Raw genomic sequence first — 21,603 nt, forward strand, 5'->3', positions numbered from 1 at the left:
TTCGTCTCGCGAATTAGCCTCCGTCTGTGCAATTGATTTTGTAATTAGTCTATATTTAATACTACTAATATCTAAATATCCGATGTGATAATGACTAAATTTTAGTTGGTGGAACCAAATAGCTGCTAAGGCAAGATTCTTCGGCGATGAGGGCCGCGAGAGTAACGTCCAAATGAGTGACAACTGGTGCCTGGCACGTAGTGCCGGCTCACCAGGTGCGAGGGGACACGGGACTGATCAACTGCCACGATGGCGCGAACACCTAGGCTGCTGTACACGCCGTGGACTGCAATGTGGTCATCCCTTCCCCTCACTCACTCAGTCCATCGCCGCCTGGAGATCCTCTGCCAGTCTCTCCGAGTCCGATCTTCGTCGGCGCCGTCCTCCCCTGTATCCTTTCTCCTCAAATACTCCCCTGCAGGATTCCGGTATGCTTTCCCTGCCTACTGATTTGATCGGAAACGCATTCCGTGGTGGTTTTCTCATTGGAAGTTTTAGATTAAGGAAAATCCGGCCTCAGTCATTCACAAGTGAATGCTTACAGCCATTTCTCGTTGGAAGTTGGGGTACTGATGTATTAGGAACTGCACATATAGAGTATCTCAGTTTGTGTGTTTGCCTTCAGGGAGATTTTGCTTTGATGAGGAAGAAGCAACGGAAGGCATCAGGCCCTGATATCCCACCATCAAAGCATTAAGGTTACTGAATCTCTTTATGTTCTTTTCACGTTACATTGATCGGTCGTTGTGTGGGTGGAATAGTTAAAGAGTTTCATTTCTTTGGTTTAGGCTAGATCTCGAGTCCAGGACAAGTTGTGACAAGCAGATTTCAGGTCACTTGTTGCTGCAATCACAGTTCTGAAGAGGGAGACGGAGATGGGCAGGGCTGGTTTCAAAAGGAAATGCAGGTCAAGCAACCGCAATGCACAGGCCGACAAGGTGATGAAAACCCTTAACTGTGTTTTCCCAATCACCTGCACAGCATTTTATCCTTTCTTGTCAGTTAGTACATATGAATTCAGTGACACATTGGCATGCATGCAGGAGCCACGGAACCGTGCATCACCCATCAGAATCGTGAGGCTGTACCCTCACCTCACTCCGGATCAGCGCAAAATGATTGAGGATGCCGGCTTCGGAGGCCTCCTGAAGATCGGCTGCCCGACATTCCCTTTGGGGTTCTGCGGTTGGCTCCTCCGGCGATTCGACACCGACTACTGCGAGCTAGTGATCAAGGGCCGGGGAAGGATCCCGGTCACCAGCGACAGCGTGCATAGGGTGCTGGGCATCCCGAACGGCGGGGGCGATGTCAAGTATGGATTGGATGAGGATGCCATGGCCTTCATGTCCGACAAGTTGGATGCTTCAGGAAAGTACTGGCCTACCGTCAGTAGCATAGAAAATTCCCTCAAGCAGATGAAGTCCGCAGACGAGCATTTCCTCCGGACGTTCATGGTGCTTGTGATCTCAAGCTTCCTCTGCCCGACTACTAGTCTAAGAATCAGCCCCCGGTGCTTCCCGCCGTTGGTGGATATCAAGTCGATCAGGGAGCTGAATTGGTGCAAGTTTGTTGTGGAGCAACTCAGGAAGTCTGTCCGTGCATTTGCCCGAAAGGGAAAGAACAGTGTACCAGGCTGCCTTTTCTACCTTGTGGTGAGCATTCTTTGCAACAATTGTTCTTGGGAAAAAAATCCATTTCTCATCTCTGATACAGTTTTACCAATTTTGCTGTAGATTCTATATCTGGATTCACTTGATACCCGTGACATGCAAATTCCCCATGGAACACCGCGGATTTCTGCATGGAACAAGAAGCTTGTAAACAAAGTCCTTGAGATGGACATGAAGGACAATGGCTCCTTTGGAAAATGCCTTGTAAGTTTTTCTATACCAGTCTTCATCTGAAATGGCAGTGTATTTCTATCTGTTATGAAGTTATGATCCTACTCTGCATTTGCTTCGAACATTACGTGCAGTTGAAGAAGAGAGCTCCTGATAGCATCAGCTCTAGGGGTGCATCAGGCGCATCTGCCATCCTGGGAGGCGTCCCAGAAATAGCAAATTTTGTGTCAGCAAATGTCGCGGCTGGGTACAATGCACAGGTGTCTTCTTGTAGCTACATGTAACCGCATCATCATTTTCTTGGAGCTCTGTATTGAGTTTGTGTTTTGGCACATGTTTTGGCCTGCAGAAGAAAGAGGTTTTAAGCAATGCAGTAGGCAAGCTTTGTGCAAGTATCACAAATGCTCTCTCAAAGTTCATGCATGAGGTCTCTGCACTCGAAGTCACCTGCGGAGAAGTCACCAGGGATCGTAGTCCTGCCCTTGTAGAAAATAACAATGTTAACAATGTGGAGGAGAATGCTAGCCGAGATGAGGAAGACGTGCTCCCAGAAGATAGTTCTGAGCTGCCAACCGAGGATACGGAAGACACATCGGCTGACGAGTACGAGGATCAAAGTTCCGTGGATGGAAGTAGCAGGGACGACGACTCTGAGGATGATCCTGACTGGGAACAAGACGAGCTCAATAGCAGCAAGCAGAAACGTGTTAGAACTGAGCCTGGAGATGGAGCGGCCAAATCTGAAAAAGGGACAGGCGAAGGTTCAGGACGTGATTCAGACACTCCAAAGGGCAATCAAGAGACAGGGAATGGGCGCACTGATGATCACGCAAATCTTAAAAAGCGAACGTTGGCCTGTGTCGATGGGGGTACGTCCGAAGCAAGGAGCGCACGCCAGAAAACCGGTGAAAAAAGTGGTGTTGCTGTGGAGAAAATGGCAGTTCAGACCCCCAGCAGCCCGCTTCATGGTGGAGGAAGACCGTGCAATTCTGGCCCGAGGCTTTGTGATGATGGGAGAACCTTCAAGGTGAAGGAGGAGATGGAGAAGACGCCTGTCATTGATTTGTGTACCCCGACGAGCTCAGAGAGCGACTGTGCTGTCCTTAAGACTGCAGATCCTTCTTCTCCTGTTGATGGCCCCAAAAGGGCGTCATGACTCGCAACTCAGTAGTTGAAACTTGAAATGGCCAAACATGCGTTCTTCCTTAGTGAAATGCAGTTGGTAGCTGGTTAAAGGTTCAGGCAGATGCAGGTTACTTTATGTGTTGTAAAAATTCGGAATAAATTGACCTGTTCTATTTCTAGATGCACGTGGATTTCCAAACTCGACTATGCTACAGAAAGAAACCTGAACTGTAGATTTAGCTGATCAAGTAGTCATTTTCATTTCTGAGAAGATCATGTTCCCTGCTCCTCTCCTGTCTCCTCCCACACCGGAGTGCAGGTCTGGCCTGATGCCTTGCCGAACAACAATGACTCTGAACTTTCACTGAACAATTGAGGAAGAAGGATATAAGATGAATAAAATCAACCATATTTGGCCATGACACAGACGGGTAAAGAGATTAGCAATGAATTAAGATAAAGTGAACAGAACAATTACAGCAGTTGTAATGTGCCGTCACCCTCTGTTATTTGCCTCTTTCTGCCTATTGCGTATTGCCTACACAGAAAAGGCCTGTGGAAGAAAAGGGAGAGACGGGAGAAATTAGAAGAGCAAGTTTAGGCTCAGTATGTAATACTCCATCAGTCCCTCTACTTAAAAAAAAAGGCGTGGTTTGATCTGGTGTGATCTCCAATGCTAAATTTTGACTGTTAACATCTTTTATGGGACTATGATAGAGTTCATTGCTACAGCAACCACATCATATGTAAGTAGTGTAAAACGTGCATATGACACAATTCATGACTGTAAAACGTGAATTCAGTAGCTGTTTCTAGTCAGACGCCGCCAACGAAGACGCGGAAGAGCCGAAGAGGTGACGACGGCCAAGAGAAATATGATGTGGCCTAGCCTTCTGTGGCCATGAAGCCTCTCCGGTCAATACCCACGGAACATGCGACGGCCGACCAGCCCGCTCTGGCGATGTGCTAACCCAAACTTTAATGATGAAAGTCCTTACTGTTGTTTCCCTGCATTCAGATGGTCTCGGTTCTTCTTAGATGTCAGCAATTCAACTTCTCAGTCAGGGCTGCGAAGTGCGAACACATCTTCAGAGCTCTAGAAACTGTCCTGGATACAGCAACTTCAGCCCAGAATTTGGACCGTGTTCGTTCAGTTTAATCTGAATCAGTGAACCAGGATATAGTCCGGGCAGAAGAGTTCACTCTGAATTTCCTGGAGTCAAAAAGGAGGTGTGGTGGCGAAGCGTCGAAACCAACTACCGAATATCCCTGACGAGAAACTGGGGCCAATGAACCATGACAAGCTATTTACAAATAAGAAAGCTTTCCAGTTTGCTACAAGTGTTCAGTTTCCATCGATGTGAGTATCGCACCGAATCCGGCCACATGCAAGACAGAATGAATCTTCAAACAGATTTGACTTGTAATAGTAGTTGCGGCACAGGATCAGGATCAGAACCACAGGCCCACAGCACACAGCCACTGCCGGGTCCACTGCAAAACTGAACAATGATGTGGATTATGCTGAACAATTGCAGCAACACTCTATCTTTGTTGTGTCTGTCTCTGTCCACATTTTCCTCTGCTCCAGAAAAGGTCTGAGAAGGAAAAGGGAGAAATGAGCAAATGAAAAAAAAAACGCAGACGGGTCCCCAACGCAGTAGCAGTAGTAGTACAATGATTAGGCATTTAGCAGTAACCACCACTCCACAGCCTTTCTAACCAGGAGCTTTGTGCAGGCAACACAATGACCATACAAAGGACTTGCACAGGACAATTGAACTAGCACTAAACTACCATGATTACCTACCTATTCAGCTTAGAAACCTTCAACGCGGGAAAAGGTTCAGTGGAGTGGCCGCAAAAGCAGGCAGGCAGGGGAGCAAGGTGTCCCGGGGCCAGCGTTTTCTAATCAGAACCCAGACGCCAGCTCCCCACCGTCAGCTTGGCTTGGATGCAGCTCTGGCTCCCGGGGTTTAAGCTGAGGCAGTCCGCGTGGGCTCCCCGGGTCAACACCGATCGTCTTCGTCTCTCTCACTCACGGTCACGGCCTCATCCCATTATCTTAAACAATGCATGATCACTGACACGCATCTCTGTCTGGAAATGGCAAATGATTAGGGCACGGCGGGCAGCAGGACAAGGTGGGGGCGGATGAGTGGTGGATACGCGTGTGCAGGGGGGCGCCTTGTCTTAGTGCCTCCGCGCACGGGGAGGGGGTGGGTTTAGGCCATTCTCAATAACAGTTTCGAGTATAGCAAATGAGATGCTATGTAGGTAATTATAATGATATGATACTCTATTTATGAGGTAAGAGAAGAAATTAGTTTAATATACTCCCTCCGTATAGGAAAAGGAAGTCGTTTTGGACAGCGACACGGTCTCCAAAGCATTACTTTGACTCCTTGTTTTTATAAAAATGATATATGTATATTTTTATGAAAATATTTTTCAAGACAAATTTATTTATATGGCTTTCACATTTCCAAACTCAACAACTTAAAAGTTATTCATGATTTATATTCCCAATGTTTGACCTAAACCTTGTTCAAAACGACTTTCTTTTCCTATACGGAGGGAGTAATGGGGATGAAAGCATGCTTACACGGTTTCCAAAATACTTATATCTTGCATGTAACCCTAGAAACAACAAAGACGAAACAATACATTGTATGAGGTATTTTATCCATGAACTAAATGCATTCTTATTGGAGAATATACTCGGCTCGCTGAAACTGACCGGAAGAAGTTCGTCGCTGAAAACGTATCCTGCCGGCCCATTTCAGACGGCGCCACCCGACTGCTTTCCTTGCCTGCCTGGTTATTCAGCGGCACGTGAATTCTGCCGCGCTGCGTGCGTGCGAGCGGTGACAACCAGGGGAATTCGCGCTGTTTTTCTTCGCATCTCGTGGTCTGGTGGATGGCACCAACCTTTCACGCTTTCACCTCCGTTCTTGTTGGGTTGGAGCGGGCGAGCGGCTACTTGTCAAGAATGCTTCAACGATAAGAACACGGCGAGGAAAAGCAGGGAAATTTCCTCATCGGACTCCAACATCAACATCAGAAACTTCAGACTTTAATGCAACACAATGGGGAAAAAAAATACTAGCTGACTGATAATCCCTCTTGACGATTTTTTAGAACATAATCATTGCTCTAATCCAATGATTGCGTAGAGGTTGGAATTTCTGAGATGTTGTGGAACCGGAAAGCCATCTTTAAGCAATGTGCTCCGAGTTTGAACAAGCAAAACACATCAACAACCGACATCATAGGCAGAGGTCTCACTCGCCTCGAGAGGGATGGTATGGTACCCAAGTAGACACAGAGATTAAACAAAAGCACATGAGCACGTACATCCGCAAAGTACTAAAACCATTTGCATCACTTGAGTACAAGAAACAGAACATTGTCTACTTTGAGCAAATAAAACAGTGCCAAAAAAAAAGATTATAGGACTAAAAGCTAAACTGTGGGTATAAGGCAAATCCAACCCTATAGTAATTAGCAAGCACATCGCATGCCATATTAGTATTACTAGTAGTGATGACTAACCAAAACTACCAACTTTTTTTTTCTACAACCACCGGTCCACCGCTGTTGGGGTGTTCGGGGCGCGCGTCTGCGTCGATGATCATGCCGTCGACGAACACGGGGCGCACGGGGACGGGGCCCCAGGGCCCCGTGGGCGCGGCGGGACGGGCCGCGCGGCCGGCCTCGTCGGCGGTGGCGAGGCGCTCGCAGGAGGGGCACATGGTGAGTGTGGTGGGCGGCGGCATGCGCGCGTACTGGTGCGGCGCGACGAGCTTGAGCGCGCGCAGCTCCGCCACCTCCCGCTGCAGCCGCCGGTTCTCCTCCGTCAGCGTCTCGCAGCAGCGCTTCAGGAACTCGCAGTCCACCTCCGTCTGCTTCAGCTTCGTCCTGCTCAATTTGATCATCGGTTGGTTAGCCAATAGCCATGAATGAATGGGATGGTTAAAGAGATGGAATTATCAGGTTAATAATAATTATGGGGCTTTAACTATTGGGCTATTTACCTGGCTCTGCGGTTCTGGAACCAGACCTCGACCTGGCGCGGCTTCAGGTTCAGCTGCTTCGCCAGCGCCGCCTTCTGCTTCTGAGAAAGAGACGATACAAGAAAAGTCCGTTAGATTTTTTGAGATTTTCGCGACGTCTCGAGAGTTGAAGATTAATCGGTGTTGGAATTCTGAAAATGATCAGGAGCCGAGAGTGATTGCATGGTACTCCTTCCGTCCCGTAAAAATGCAATCCTAACTTTTGAAAAAAAAAATTGCATCGTGCATTCCTAAAAAATAGATCTAACTACCTACCTAATTAAATGATTTGTATGCTAAAACTTACTGCATGAGTGTCATAAAAGAGTGCAATTCTAGAAAATAGATTCAACTACCTACCAAATTAAATGATCAGATTTAATTTACATGCCAAAATTTGCTGCACGTTACCAATCGAACGGAGATATCAGAATCTTTTCGGGCCACCGCTAATCCATCCTATAATTGCACGCCACCGCTAATCTATCCTATAATTGCACTTACGGGGAGAGTACGTACGGGGTTGAGGGTGTTGTGCTCCTTGAAGCTCTCCTCGAGGACGGCGGCCTGGTCCTTGGACAGGCGGAGCTTCTTGCGGGACCCGCCGCCGGCGCCACTGTCCTCGTCGTCGCTGGCGCCGCCGGCCCTCGGGGTGTGGTCGCCCTCTAGGTCCCCGCTCCTCGTCGCCGCGGGCCGCTTCCCGCTGAGGCTGGACAGCGTGCTGTTGGGAGACGACGCGGCGGGCTCCTCGTCCTCGCTGCAGCAGCCCCTCCGGCTCTCCCCGGCGGCCGGCGCCCGGTTCACGTCGATCCCCCGCAGGAACGGCATCTCGTGGCCGTGGCACGCCGCCGCCACTGCCGGCTGCTGCTGCAGCTTCCTCTCCATAGATCGATCCACCATCCCTGCATGCATGCACGCCCGATCTCAGTCAAAAACTCGATCAGAACCATAAACGCCACTCAACCGGTGTCGCTGGATCGGAGACACGACGCATGCATGTGTTGTTATCTGCTCCAAAAATAGCAGTGCGGTGCTCACCGGAGGAGGGAGAGAAGAAGAGACCGGCGCCGCCGTTCCACCACTGCGGCTGCGGCGGCACCGGCGGCGCGGGGTGGGAGGAGATGGGCGCGACGCTGATGGCTCGCTGCTGCTGCGGCGGCGGTGCCGCGGTGGCGATGCTCAGGCTGAGGCTGAGCCCGAGCCCGAGACCGCCGTGGCCGTGCTGCTCCCGATCCCTCGCATTAACCGCCATCTCCATCGATGTCTACTCGGAACTTGGGTTCCCTTCCCCGGGAAACCGGGTGGTGCTTGCAGTCTTTGCAGAGAGAGAGACGGTGGATGGATCAATCGCCGTCGGTGTGGTGTGTGGCAATGAGGAGGGAGGGGGGGTAGAGAGGGCGTTGCTTTTAAAGAGCACAGGAGAGAGAATGAGAGAGATCATTAGTGGAGTGATGATGCCGTAAATCAAAAGTGATATTTTTGTGGGGTGGAGTAAAGGTCAAAATATCATAATAGTCGGAGTGAGGGAAGGGAAAAGAAAACGAAGACGAGGTGAAGTGCTCGTATATTGCTGTGATGATGAGGTGTTGGCAGGCGCGTCACCCTCGCCGGCGCAGCCCAATCATCAGCTGAGAGCCTGGCCGTGGCCGTGGCTGTGGGGGTCCAGAGGCACGCCGCGCGCGGTGGCGCCTCTTTTGACTTGTCCCCGGTTCAGGGTATCACCACGGATGCCGCCGCGATGGCGTTCGGCGCGGCCGAGTCCTGCACGCGGGGCGGGGGGAGCTCCGCAACCGTACGGGCCCGGGCATCGCGTGCGACCGGGTCACCGGTGCCGCCAGGATCCCGGCGCTGCTGCCATCTGGAATTCTTTCGACCTCGGTGCGTCGCACGCTCTCCTCTTTTCTTTCCACAAAAGTTCCCATGTTTTTTTTTTCATTGCTCACTTGGAGGCTGCAGCGAAAGAGCAACTCGTATTTGCCCTTCTCCATCCAAAGAAAAGAAAGAGGTGAATGAATTTTGTGCCGCAGTGTCGCCGTGAAGTGAGTCGCGCTGTCACGGGAGGGGGGGTTGATGTCGCGGCGGGCGCGGTGACATGAATGCGATGGAATTGGGGAGGGCAGGAGACGCACGCACGCACGGACACGGCATGGACGTGATTGGGCCGCGAGTCGTGGGGCAATTATTAGGTGTGCCCCGGTGGACGCCCGTGTCCGGAGCCCCGGACGCATGCCGACGCCGCGCGGCCTCGTCGGCCATCACGCTGTCCCCTGCCGCCCAACCGGCACCAGCGCACCCCCCTCCCCCGATGTCTGCCCCGCCCCGCCCTAGCTGCCCCCACCCACGCCACGCTGCTGCTGCTGCTTCCTTTCAACGCCCCCATGGCCGGATGGCCGGTGCCGATGTGCAGCAGTGTGATGGGATGCCTGGCCGGGGAAGGCGCGGGACCCCGCGGCCAGTTTATCCCGGCAGCGGCGCGGCACCAGCACAGCAGGGCCTGTGATCGCCTGTTGCGGATGTGCCTTTTCTTTTCACCTTTTTTACTGTGCTGACCGTAGACGGGGCCTGTTGCCTTCCCCCTAGCCCCCTATCATCATCATCATCATCGCCTCAATCATGAACCGGAATGAGTTCATGATTGGGTCTCCCTCCGCAGTCCGCACGGCCCACGCTTGATGATTGCTGGCCTTCCCTCGCTGGTAGGAGTATTCCCCCTTTCTTTCACGAACAGAAAGGGGTCAAGATAAAAAAAGGAGCAAGCGGCCATGCGTGCAGGCTTGATCATTCCACTCCAAGGTTCTCCGACGGGCAAAGCCGAGCCGAGAGAGCATGATGCATGAGCCGACTAGTCGAGCGCCGGATGAGCTCGAGCCGCACGCAACCAGATTCTACGAGCCAGAGCTGGTGCTACGTCTAGTAGACTACTACTCCTAGGTGGATAGGCCGAGAGCCACCGAGGCAGACAGCATCACGTGGAGCGGGGCGGGAAAGAGGGAGGGAGACCGGGGCCGGGGTCACGTGGACGCGCCCGCCTCGCCGGCCCCGCCGCGCGCCACGTCGGAGCGCACCGAGAGGGAGAGCCCCTCGGCCCCCACGCGCGCCTGCCTGCCCCGCGCGACCCCGACAGCGCCCACCATCCCCAATCATTGACATTCCTCGCCTCATCCAACTCAACTCGCAGATGATGATGATGGGATCAGCGGCTTTTAGGTTTTCTCTCCTCCGCTTTACTATGTTTTCTTTTTTCCCTTCAAGATACTCCCTCGGTTTATCCCAGTGCACATAAAGATTCAAACTTTGCTATCTTTAACCAATAAATATTTATTTTTATGTTGTAAACTTGAATTGCTTCAATAATTATAAATTTATAATCATAAATAATATAATATAAGATAAATTAATGATCACGTCGTTTTGGAATATAATCTGATCTGAATCCTACCAGCCGAAATATCCTGAACCGTAATTTTTTTTTCTCACGTACGCGTTTATCCAAAAAGCAAAAGTTAAAAAAATATGTCAAGGGTACATAAGTGACATAAATCTAATCACGTTTAAATAATTTCAGGCTGCGTAAATTTTGAAGTCCTTAGAATCGTTGTGAAACAAGATCATAACGGCCTCGTTAATTTTGTAGTCTTTTTTAAGTCCTGTTTGGCATGGCTTCAACTCTGGGTGGAACTGCTCCACTCATAACTTTAGGTAGAGCTAGCTCCAGGTGGAGTTGGAGCGGTCTAGATGGGGTGTTTGGCCAAAAGAGTGCTCTCAACTCAAAAAAAGACCGATTTCAGTGTGGATTGCCATTATCACCCCCCAATTCAGGCCCCACTTGTCATCCTCTCTATCCCCATCTTCTTCTTCCTCAGTTCTGGAATCCTCCTTGTCGACGGCGCGATGATCTCTAGGGACACCAGAATGCGATCCTCCTCCTTGTCGATGGCGTAGAGGACGAAGCGCACGTCCACCACCGCCCGGACGGGATGCGACTGGAGGGTGTTGGCCAGACGCAGCACCGCGCGCCGCTCGTACGCGCGCCTACTTCTCCACCGTGCCGCCTGGGCAAGACCGACGACGACACCTACTACCGCCTGGTGTTGCTGGCGGACTCGCTCCGGGGCAAGGCGCGGTGCGACGCGTACCACGGGGGTTGGGCGGAAAACTGGAAAAAAAATAACCTGTTGACGGTGGTGGGGCACTGTTGACGGCGGCCAGGCGGTTGTTTACGGGGGCGGGGCGCTGTTGATAGTGGTGGGGCTCAGGCGGTCGGCGGGGCTCGGGCGGCCGGCGGCGGTCGGCGGGGCTAGGTGGCCGGGAGGGGCTAGGCGGTCGGTGGGGTTAGGTGGCTGGGAGGGGCTCCGGCGGCCAGGCTCGATAGCGGGCGCCGGTGTGGGTGGCGGCGAGGAAACCGAGCACCGCCGGCGCTCCGGCGCAGAGGAGTTGCACGCGTGAGGAAACAGGTGCGGGAGGAGAGATGGGGCGCGGAGGGAGTCTCAGGAGGAAAAGAACGAATTGTTTTTTGAACCAGTGGCATTGGTTGGTAATTACCCACCAACTCCACAAGAAGGTTCAAAAAGGGTGGTTTTGGAGTTGCAAAAGATATGCTTCAAAACTCCACCCTCATTTGAACTTTAGCTCCATAGAGTCAGCAGCTCCATGAAGTTTTGGAGTTGGGGTGTTTTGCTGGAATTTTTATTGAAGTTGTGGAGTGGAACCTTACTAGAATCGTTGGGGAACACGAGATCACAACGGCCTCATTCAGTAGGCCGTGCTCACATGCATCGCAGGCATCAGAGTGGTTGCGCTGCCATTGCCACTGTAGTGAGTCCAGCACACACATCACCACGCATCAAGGACGACGCTGCATGTGTGTGACCCGTGTATCCCTCGCGCCAATTATTGGCTCCCGCCTGGTGATGAATTGATGATCACCATGCCCCCGAGCGCGGCCACCGGCAATTGGGCGAGCGAAGCGACGAATCGCGCAAAACGACACGTGCACCGTGCGTCCGGCCGCGAGGGTTTAGTCGCAGGGATACGCTCATGTGTGCCCCCCCGGATTATGCTCCGCTTTGTCGCTGTCTGCCCTTAGGTACGGTCCAACAAAGATATAGTATATCCAGATATACGTGTTCAAATGAAAAGTCCTTTGTCATCTAAGGAATTTTTTTTGAAATCATTATCTGTTTTTGTGCCGGAAAGTGATGAACTGATTCGTGCATGCACCCTGTACGTCCCAATAATGTGGTTTGGTGGATCGGAATCGGATCATCCATCCATCCATGCCGCCTCCAGGGTTCAGATGCCATGCGTGCATGCGGCTACGTGTTGGTCTGATCAGGATCGGCGCAACAACCACCACCCTAGCTAGCTACCACTTGCCGCCCACACGCGCTACGACTTGGAGGATCCACCTTCACGCATAATTCTGCTAGATTAGGACCTGCAGTACAGTACATACGTACCATCCACGGCAGTCGGCAGCACACAGGTGTACACGCGTAGTGTAGACCCGTCCGTCGCCACAGATCATCTCGCGAGCGGAATAAAGAAGCCGAGATGTGGATCACATCAACGCGTTCCAGAATCTAGATACGCTGCATGTGTGTGTTACCAGCTTCTCGCTCGAGCGACTACGCCGCCGGCAGGGGCCACGTCTCGCGCGGACGTCGCGCGCCGCTGCTCTGCATGCAGCGCCCCGCGCCGCCACGTACGCGCGCGCATTATTATTCGATCGCGCGCATTCCATGCGTGAATATGATCGAGTAATGATAGATCTGACGGACGGACGAATCCAATCAGTTAGGCTCGACTGGTCAGCTAGGCTGGGGCGACGTGGACGCCCCGTTACGTCGCCCCGGCGAGGATAGGGGGCACGGCGACAGCCCTTAGGTCCAAGTCCAACCTCGCACGCAGCACGCACGTGCACGTGGCAACCGCGCGCTGACCGTGCGCAATCATTTTTTATTTATAGATATGATTACGAATCTAGCTCTGTGCTGTTTGGATACTTGGCTTAAACTTTAACTTTAGGGGCTAAAAGTTGCTAAACTTTAGTTTGGTTCTATGAGCTAAACATCATTTATTATGTTGAACAATGACCTGTTTGCCCCTAATCATTGCTACCCCTCCCTCTTCTCCACCCCCTTACCTCTTCACCTTACCCTGCACCGCTCCTCTCCTCTCGCGGCAGCAGTGCCGCTGCTTCCCTGCTCTCCTCCAGCCCGATCAACATCGGCCGTTGCTCCTCCACCGGCCTCTGTCCAAATCGCAGCCGCTATGTTGCTCCGCCATCCTCCATTCCAAATCGCCGGCCACAGAGTGAATCAGGTCGCCGCCGCCGCAAGCGTTGCCGACGGCCAGATCCGGTGCACATAGTTAGCCGGCAGCGGAGATGGTGCCGGCGTCGAGAGGCCACGCGAGCGAGGAGGCCTGCTTAGCGACAGCATAGGACATCAGCCGGTAGCGCAGGCCACCGGCGCTCGGCGCCGCCGGCGATCGGCGCGGAGGAAGGGGAGCGGCCAACAGCACCTGGTGCGGAGGACGTGTGGATGGGTGGGTGCGACGGTGGCGGCGGCGATGGTAATGGGTGCGACGGGAGGGTGCGATGGGGGGATGGTGCGCACCAGACAAGCAATAATGAGGGGCAAAGGGTGTCCAACTCCAAGTTTAGCAAGATTTAGCAACCAAAAAGTTGCTGAAGGACTAGAGTTTAGTAACCATAGTTTAGCAAAGTTTAGCAAGGATGCTTGGCAAATTTGTTGCTAAAAATTGCTAAACTTTAGCTGCGAGTAACTCCCATAGTGTATGTCAGTACGTTAATTTAGGATTCTGGGATTTGATGATCTCTTGCTACTGCATTTATTGTATGGTAGCACCAGCCACCGGAAACACGCTGCCGGCCCAAAAACAACACAACTGCAATGTGGGTCAGGTGATGTCTAAGCTACTGCATTTATTGGGCTATACAGAATGGCATCAACAGGCCCAAGAAGAAAACTGCACGTCTGCACCTACATTCCTCCGGTGAGATGACCACCACAAAGACAAACTCGATCAGGATCCATCAGTCAAACAAATGACCCCTAAACGCGCCCTTCACGGATCACACATGCATGTTACTTTGTCATTTCTGAACTATCTGCTCAATAATAATCTCAGCATTAAGAACCACAATTACCGTAATTTCGGGAAAAAATTGCAGCACTAATCCAGAACAAAACTGTGTGCATCTTACTGGTACCAGACAGCAGACGCAGAGCCAGACAAGCTGGAATATCTAATCTCAGCCATTGCAAAAGTAATACAAGAGACAGTATCGTGGGGAATTTTCACTACTTTTCAGAGGTATATGAACCAACCCTGGAGAAATTGGAATATAGCGTTACTAGAATTCCCCCTAACAAAATCCGGTAAAGATCCATGTGATACTCGGCAGATTAAGAACTATAATTTGGTCTGAAGAAGAGGTAACCTTCAAAATTTATCCTAGGTATCATCGAGGAGATGCTGCAAAACTGCTACTTACAGAGAGCCCACGCCGCCACGGTATCTACAGTATATGGAGGTTACCAAGACAAACCTGTACAGCATTAGCTTCTAGCCTTCTAGTGCAGTATCCATGGGTAGTTAAGTTCAGTCAGTGAGCCCACCAGCTCCTGCTTCTCCCTTCCAACTATTAATCGCGCATAGCAGAGCATGATTGGGCACCAAGTTCTTGTCAGGAAGCCGTGTCTTTGTCAACGGAGACACATCATTCTCATGTAGCCACATCTCAATCGCAACCCGCTCATATGAGTACCCATCAGATGCAATGCATGGATCCTGCATTACCCTCTGCAGAGCAAAAAACATACAAAGTTTCACGTCACATCATTCAAGTAAAATGGAGTCAGCAAACTAGTAAGTTAATATCGGACTGGCTGTAAGTCTCATTATAGTTTAACTTTGCATCAGGTACACCATAACATTCTTCAAATTCTAGAATACATCAACTTAGTTTCAATTTTCAATCAGAAACACTATAATATTCTTCAAAATTTAAAATGGTTCAGCGGCCTTTCATGAACATAACAAACTAGATGTCTAAACATGTCCTTGATGCAATTAGGTATGATAGAAATGATGCAATGCAACAAATACCTTGAGTATAGGGCAGACAAAATGGCTTGGTGGTGCAGTTGGGACTTGCTGCACTGAGTCACATGCAGTTGTGGCAATATTGTTCAGCCGCTCTAAAACTACAAGAACATTAGACTTCAGGTCAGGTCGATCCTTGCTTCGCATTTCCAAACAACTTAGCCCAAGCTGAGCTAGTTCATATGCTGCTTTTACAGGCCATTTTCCTGCACGCTGGTCCAGGATGTCAACAAGGCGACGCTGTGCCACTGCTCTCTCAACAGTGTCTGCTAGCCCCATTGGTGATTTTGCAGTCAGCAGCTGCAAGAACACCATGCCCAAGGCGTATACATCAGATTTTGCTGAAACTTGACCTGACCTTTGATACTCTGGGTCCATGTAAAACAGTGTACCAACTAGATCTGTGTCCTTGCGAATTGTGTGTGTTGATGAGGCATCCCTTAAAGGAAGCAAAGTTGCAATGCCTGCATCGCCAATTTTGCTAGTGAAATTGCTGTCAAGGAGTATATTTGCAGGCTTGAGGTCACGGTGGATAATTGGCTTTGGTTTCGAGCTGTGTAGGTAGATAAGTGCCAATGCTATTTCCCAAGCAATACGAAAACGGTGGTACCATGGGAGTGGGGATGTGCCTCCTTTGCACTGTAACCGATCCTCAAGGCTGCCATTCTCCATGTACTCATACACCAAGCAGGCTCTATCCAGACAGGCACCTAGCAGTAGCAACAAATGGCGATGACGGGTCTTACCCAAAACCTCAATCTGCACAAGAGAGTGCATCCTATAAGAATTTCATAGAGATAACATGAACCAACATGAGATAAGAACAAGGCATCTGGTTTGCATATTCATGGACTTGATTGTAATTTCAATACAGCACAATGACCTAGCATAGTAGCATGTTGGGTTCTAGCATAGGAGTATATCTGCAGACCTTATCTTTAATTTTTAACGTTAGTACAGACATTTAGTTGCTGATACCATTATGATATTGGCACTTAAACATCGTAATGATGCAGGAAATACCTCCCGTTCGAAATGTTTGGTAATGCGGCTGTCATCAGATTTGAGTACTTTTATGGCCACGGTTGTTTGGTGGATTTTGCCCTTGTACACTGTGCCGTTAGCTCCTGATCCAAGTGCCTCTGAAAATGATGATGTAGCAGACTCCATCTCTTCCCATGTAAAAATTATGTGTGACTTGCCTCCAAATTCAAGAAGTTTCTCCAGCTTTTGTATATTATCAGCCTCCCTTGACGCCCTAAGCTGAAAATACTGTTTTTTCAATGCCTCTTCCTTTGCAAGTTCCTTCACATGCCTGGCTTGCGCCTCTACAGCGTACCGCTGCTCCCTCTCTTTACGTGCTGCCTCAATGGCAGTGTTGATCCTGGAGTGGACCTCCACCAGCCGAGCTTCCTCTTGAGCACGTTTTTGAATTAAGTCAATCATCTAACATAAGTTGAAGACATGTAAGATGATGTGAATTTGGAAAGTAATAGCTGCTATTGAAGAACACTGCCTCTAAACCTACTTGCTGAGAAGCGCTGGTAGACTCATCATGAACGAGTTTGCACACTCCTTGCATATGTCCTAGTTTAATCCTGAGCTTTTCACGCTCAAAATTGGCATTATCCTGTGTTGGGAAAAATGAAATATGGAAGCTCAGAAATATATTAGCAAAACCTGACCTAACTTGCCTAGTAAAGAAGTTTAAATAGATCAGATAAATGATTAAACCAAGTGCAATTTTTTATCGAACCACAAGAAACTACAAGTCAATTTTCGAGACCAAAAATATAAAGGATTCTGAAGAATATTGCATGACCAACCTTGTCCTCTGAAAGCATCAATTCCTGCAGAGCATTGCTTACGGTTGTAGCTTTGTCAGTGGTGGGCAAGTTACTAGATCCAGATATTTTATTGGTAGCACAAGGAGTGTTTGCCTAGTTAAGAAATTTGAATAGATTAGATACATGAAGTCATTCAAGTGTTAAATCTGATGAATTAAAGGAAATTGCAAACATTTGAGAAGACAAAAAGCTTGTAGAAATAAGGTAAATACTGTACAAATGTTGGCAAAATGTGATTGCACAGCAGCTTTAGTACAGACAACATAGATATCTCAAACCGATTCTCATGTACATTCAGCCTCATATATAAGTAGATCACTAAAAGGTGCAGTGTGAAGATGATTGTGCGACTAACCTTGTCCTCCGAAAGCATCAACTCCTGCAGTGCACTCTTTACGCTTGGATCTTTGTCCAAGACAGGCAAATTAGTAGGTGCAGAAATATGACCAGCACAAGGAGTGCTTGCCTAGTTAAGTATTAAGAGATCAGAATATCAGATAAGTGATGCAACAGAAGTGCTATATTTTTCAAATTACAGGAAATTACAGAGGTCAATTTAGGAAGCAAGAAGAAAGGGTAAGTAGAGCACATGTTGCAATATGTGATTGCGGATCTGCTTTAGTACAGACAACTAATTGGAGGAGATACAGAGGTCTGACATGGATTCTCATGAACGATAATTCAACCTCATAATGCAGTAAGATGAGAAATTTGAAGAAAACTGCATGACTAACCTTGTCCTCTGAGCGCATCAATTCCTGTAGTGCTCTGCTCACAGTTGGACTTTTGTCTGAGATCGGCAAGTTACTAGATTCAGTGATCTGATCAGTACCACAAGGACTGCCACTTTGATCTTTTTCAACAATAGATGTCAAAGCGCTTCCAGTGAGATATTCTTGTAAAGAGCGTGGCCGATTATGATCTGCAGAGGAGGAATTGTCCAGATTTCCCCCAGGCAAGTTGGGTCGGGAAATTCTGGAAGGTGTAATATCTGCATGGGATGAAAAGGATAAATTTCTTGGACCGGTTTGTGCTGAACCAAATGATCTCCATTCCTTTCTCATTGATATCCAAAGGGCCAACAGTACACCATTTAGATCACAAAAAGGAAATTAGGTGCTCCAAACTTCACGAGTACAAATGTAGCAAACATGCTTTCTATATCAGCTTCACGAGTACAAGGAAAGTCCGCACAACTACTCTGGTCGGTAAAATAGAGCAAATAAATCAAGTTGGAGTCCTTTATCATGCTATCCTGGCAACACAATGGAAATTTCCAGAGACTTTACCTGATACTGATGACTTATCATCTGAATAAAGCTCGCTGTTAGAACTCTCATTGACCTGGAATATCTCAGAACTGTTGTCACCTTCTGATCCAGGAGAATAAACCGTGGACAAGCCACCTTTTGAAACAGAATACACCATACAAAAGCTTGGAACACTCTTGCATATTCGAGAGGATGTCCTAGTGCCCTTGGATTTCCTAAGCCATTTTCATCGAATTAGCACCTTTTTCATGTATAGTTCATAATCAGTTATTACGGAGCAGTTTTGAGTACCTCATAAAGTTCCCCTGAGAAGAGACACCAACAACAAGCTTGTGGATTTGGCATGCTGAGACAACACCAGAAATAGTTTCCGCCACATCATCACCCTTGACAACCAATACTTCTGCTTCAACCTGAATACCAAGGTATCACATATGTAAAGCAGGTTGTTCAAAAATTCGAAGTATTATTGCTGGCTGAAGCTCTTTCCTGTTTCGATAAATTTATCCGAAATGCTTGAAAAAACCATACTGAACACGATTAATTAATTCAAATGGTGCGCCTAATTATTCTTACCCATTTGAGTTATTTTATTTATCTCATTCTTTTTATTCAGTTTGAGTGTGCACTTGAGAATATAAAATTTCATAAAGAACAAGAAATGCTGTCTTGAGTAGCAGCCTCAGACCTTTCCATTGCACATGTTCTTGTACATAAGGAGCATATTTTGGGCCTCACATTCAACTTCCTTTTCGTATGCACTGGCAATGTCATCCCTCACTTGATCAACTGGAACATAGTTGCCCACTACAAAATACCAAGCAAAATTATAGTACCAATAAGATTTGCAACTGCAAGTGAATGTGCATATGGGAATTGAAGAATGTTTACTTACACCGGGTTGGGACAAGTGTGACCATTTGCCGGACATGAATGAGCATGAACCTTGTCCTCTCTCTGGCACCAAAGTTTTTCAGAGCCCATTTCACTGCATACTTGCTGGACTTGGAGCTACTCACGGCCAACCCAATAGTGATAGGTGGATCACTAGATGGCGATGATTCAGTGACCTCAGCTTCTTCTTGGGTGGCCATGGCTACCTGTATTCCTTGTACAAGAGCCCTACAGCGAGGAACACTGCATGATCAACAACCTAAACAACAGGACCCTGAGTCCAGAAATTGTATGACCCACTTGCTGTGATATAAAATGAAACATAATAAGTAAGAAATTGCTGTAAACTATTGTTCAGAAACTGCAAGGGAAGATGCCGCTAACACCATGGGATACCACGTCTATCTGCAATGTAGAAAAAAAAAATCATCGCAGCCAAATCGGATGGCGAACCCTGAGAACATCACATCCGGAGGCAGCAGGAAATGAGACAACCCAGGCACACGGGTGCAGAAGCACACGCCCGCGGACAAGCTCAAGTACACGCACGGACGCATAACAACGAGCGCGCAGCCGCACGCACACGAACAAGCGCAACCACCCACGCGCTGCTCGCGCGCGCACACAGCAAGTTAGCAAGTCTCGCAGATGAACGGGGATCAAAACGGAGGCGGGCTCAACACTCGCACGCATTCGCGTTTCATCCACTACCTCTACTTGGGGGAAAGTGGAAAACCAAAATCGGAATGGGGGATTCGATCGGGGACACAAACCCTACCTTCTCCGCTGTCGTCTCAAACTCCCGCGACGGAGATGGCGTGGCTTATCCCGAATCGAGCCGCCGCTCGCCGCCTCGCCACCGCCACCGCCACCAAGCAGGAGCAGCAGGAGGCGGAACTCTAGAAGCGGAATCAACCAAAACCCCCGTCCGTGTGGGAGGGGAAAGAAAAAGCACGAGGCAGTGGGTCCGTCGCACTGCCTATATGGGCCTAGACCAACTGCGTTGGACGCTGATTTTTAGTGGGCTCCGTCCCATGTAGTTTGTTTTGGCCCAGTAGCACACCCACAAGCCCAGCCTAGAAAGAGATTGGATGCACGCCGGCAGAGCGGTGGCGCCGGTCGTCAGAGATGGCCGGCGGGAGTCCAGACCGCACCTCCCCGTGACGGACGACGTCGCATGCTCCGGCCAGCCTCGATCCAGGTCGCGCATATCTTCCCGGAGGTTGGGATCCTGCTCCGCTTTCTCCGTCGAGATTCCCCGCGAGGTCCTCGTTCGATGGATGACAGGTAGGGATGCAAGTTATATCTATTTTGGTTGGATGTGATATAAAAGGATAGTGTACGAGAACATGCATAATGTAATAATAAATAGTTACTATACATATAACTAACAATTTAAATTTAAATATTTATTAAAAATAAATAAACTACAATCATCAATCGACACTCCCGCATGTACGAGGAGTTGGGCGTGTAGTTTGTTATCCACTGTTTCACAAGAAGTTTAAATATAGAAAATTGAAACTTTGAAAAATGAAATATTTGGACAATTGCCAGATCGAGCTACAGAACGTGGGTGCATTTGTTGTCTTCTACCTAAACATATAGTCATAAAGATACTTCAAAGGTCGGACGTATTTTATATCAGTCTCAAGGGTAGTGTATTAAAGTATGTACAAATATAGTCAGATCGAGCGGCCACTGCCTCTTTAACGCATTCATATGAATCTCGAAGTCCATTCGTAAATAATTTCTAATATCGGAAAAAAATAACGTCATTTTTTTCACAAGCAATACTTTCATGGAATTATATCAAAATAATGATAATAGTTTAATGTCATCCATAGGTGCGCTGCAGTTTGAGATCATGATAATATCAAAATGCATTACAAGTCAAAATAAACATAATCCACAACAAAATAGATGGAACATTGGTACTTACGCATATTCTGATCTACAGCAATCTTTGCAACCATTGCAATGTGGTTGTGGACATCTGCTGCGAGAAATTGTTTATGCCCGTCGACATCATTTTGATGGACCACCAAATGGAGGGATGCTAGTGTACTTTAACAGAGATGGTTTATAATGTAGATGGGTTATACAAAATTATAGAATAAGATATGCTCTTATTTAAATAAATATGTAACTAAATAAAACTAACTTTGTGTTCGCCAAACAGATCTCCCTTGCTCCATATGGATGAAGTAATTTGTAGTCCATTGGACCAACAAATGCTACCACCGCTACTACATTCACCTCAGTCCCATGAGGTAGAGCCATCGTAGTCGTCAGATTCATGAAATCACTAGAATTGTTCTGAATAAATATATAACAGATGGTAATGTAGTGGATGTGCACGTGCGTGAGTAATCACGTTTATAATAGTCAAAGAAGAAATATCAATTAAACATTAGATGAAATAGAACATGAGTGT

General features: G+C 48.6%; 3 protein-coding genes across 6 annotated transcripts; 1 reads left to right on the top strand and 2 right to left on the bottom strand.

Annotated features, from left to right (window-relative positions):
- Positions 1-231: 231 nt before the first annotated feature.
- Positions 232-3,205, top strand: LOC101776344. 3 transcript variants are annotated; one of them, XM_004983590.2, is made up of 7 exons: positions 232-428; positions 626-698; positions 789-938; positions 1,044-1,652; positions 1,734-1,874; positions 1,976-2,101; positions 2,191-3,205. In XM_004983590.2, the coding sequence occupies exons 3-7, from the start codon at positions 876-878 to the stop codon at positions 2,995-2,997; spliced, it is 1,746 nt and encodes a 581-aa protein (XP_004983647.1). In that variant the 5' UTR covers positions 232-428; positions 626-698; positions 789-875; the 3' UTR covers positions 2,998-3,205. The 3 variants fall into 3 exon arrangements, with proteins under 3 accessions (XP_004983647.1, XP_022678574.1, XP_004983648.1); XM_022822839.1 differs by having other exon boundaries at positions 794-938; XM_004983591.3 differs by having other exon boundaries at positions 833-938.
- Positions 3,206-6,297: 3,092 nt separating this feature from the next.
- On the bottom strand, positions 6,298-8,550 carry LOC101777284 (homeobox-leucine zipper protein HOX1). 2 transcript variants are annotated; one of them, XM_012842543.3, is made up of 4 exons: positions 8,060-8,550; positions 7,526-7,923; positions 7,004-7,083; positions 6,298-6,887 (listed from the first exon to the last, which is right to left on the bottom strand). In XM_012842543.3, the coding sequence occupies exons 1-4, from the start codon at positions 8,277-8,279 to the stop codon at positions 6,527-6,529; spliced, it is 1,059 nt and encodes a 352-aa protein (XP_012697997.1). In that variant the 5' UTR covers positions 8,280-8,550; the 3' UTR covers positions 6,298-6,526. The 2 variants fall into 2 exon arrangements, with proteins under 2 accessions (XP_012697997.1, XP_004983649.1); XM_004983592.4 differs by having other exon boundaries at positions 7,541-7,923; positions 8,060-8,547.
- A 5,786-nt stretch (positions 8,551-14,336) lies between these two features.
- LOC101772036 (U-box domain-containing protein 35) lies at positions 14,337-20,058 on the bottom strand. Its single transcript, XM_022822960.1, has 12 exons — positions 19,945-20,058; positions 19,168-19,394; positions 18,961-19,079; positions 18,564-18,685; positions 18,291-18,487; positions 17,736-17,992; positions 17,357-17,467; positions 16,981-17,094; positions 16,683-16,784; positions 16,178-16,600; positions 15,158-15,913; positions 14,337-14,851 (listed from the first exon to the last, which is right to left on the bottom strand). The coding sequence occupies exons 2-12, from the start codon at positions 19,364-19,366 to the stop codon at positions 14,651-14,653; spliced, it is 2,601 nt and encodes an 866-aa protein (XP_022678695.1). The 5' UTR covers positions 19,367-19,394; positions 19,945-20,058; the 3' UTR covers positions 14,337-14,650.
- Between the last annotated feature and the right edge of the window lie 1,545 nt (positions 20,059-21,603).

This window comes from Setaria italica, chromosome IX (genome assembly GCF_000263155.2).
Source record: "Setaria italica strain Yugu1 chromosome IX, Setaria_italica_v2.0, whole genome shotgun sequence".
Lineage (NCBI taxonomy): Eukaryota > Viridiplantae > Streptophyta > Magnoliopsida > Poales > Poaceae > Setaria > Setaria italica.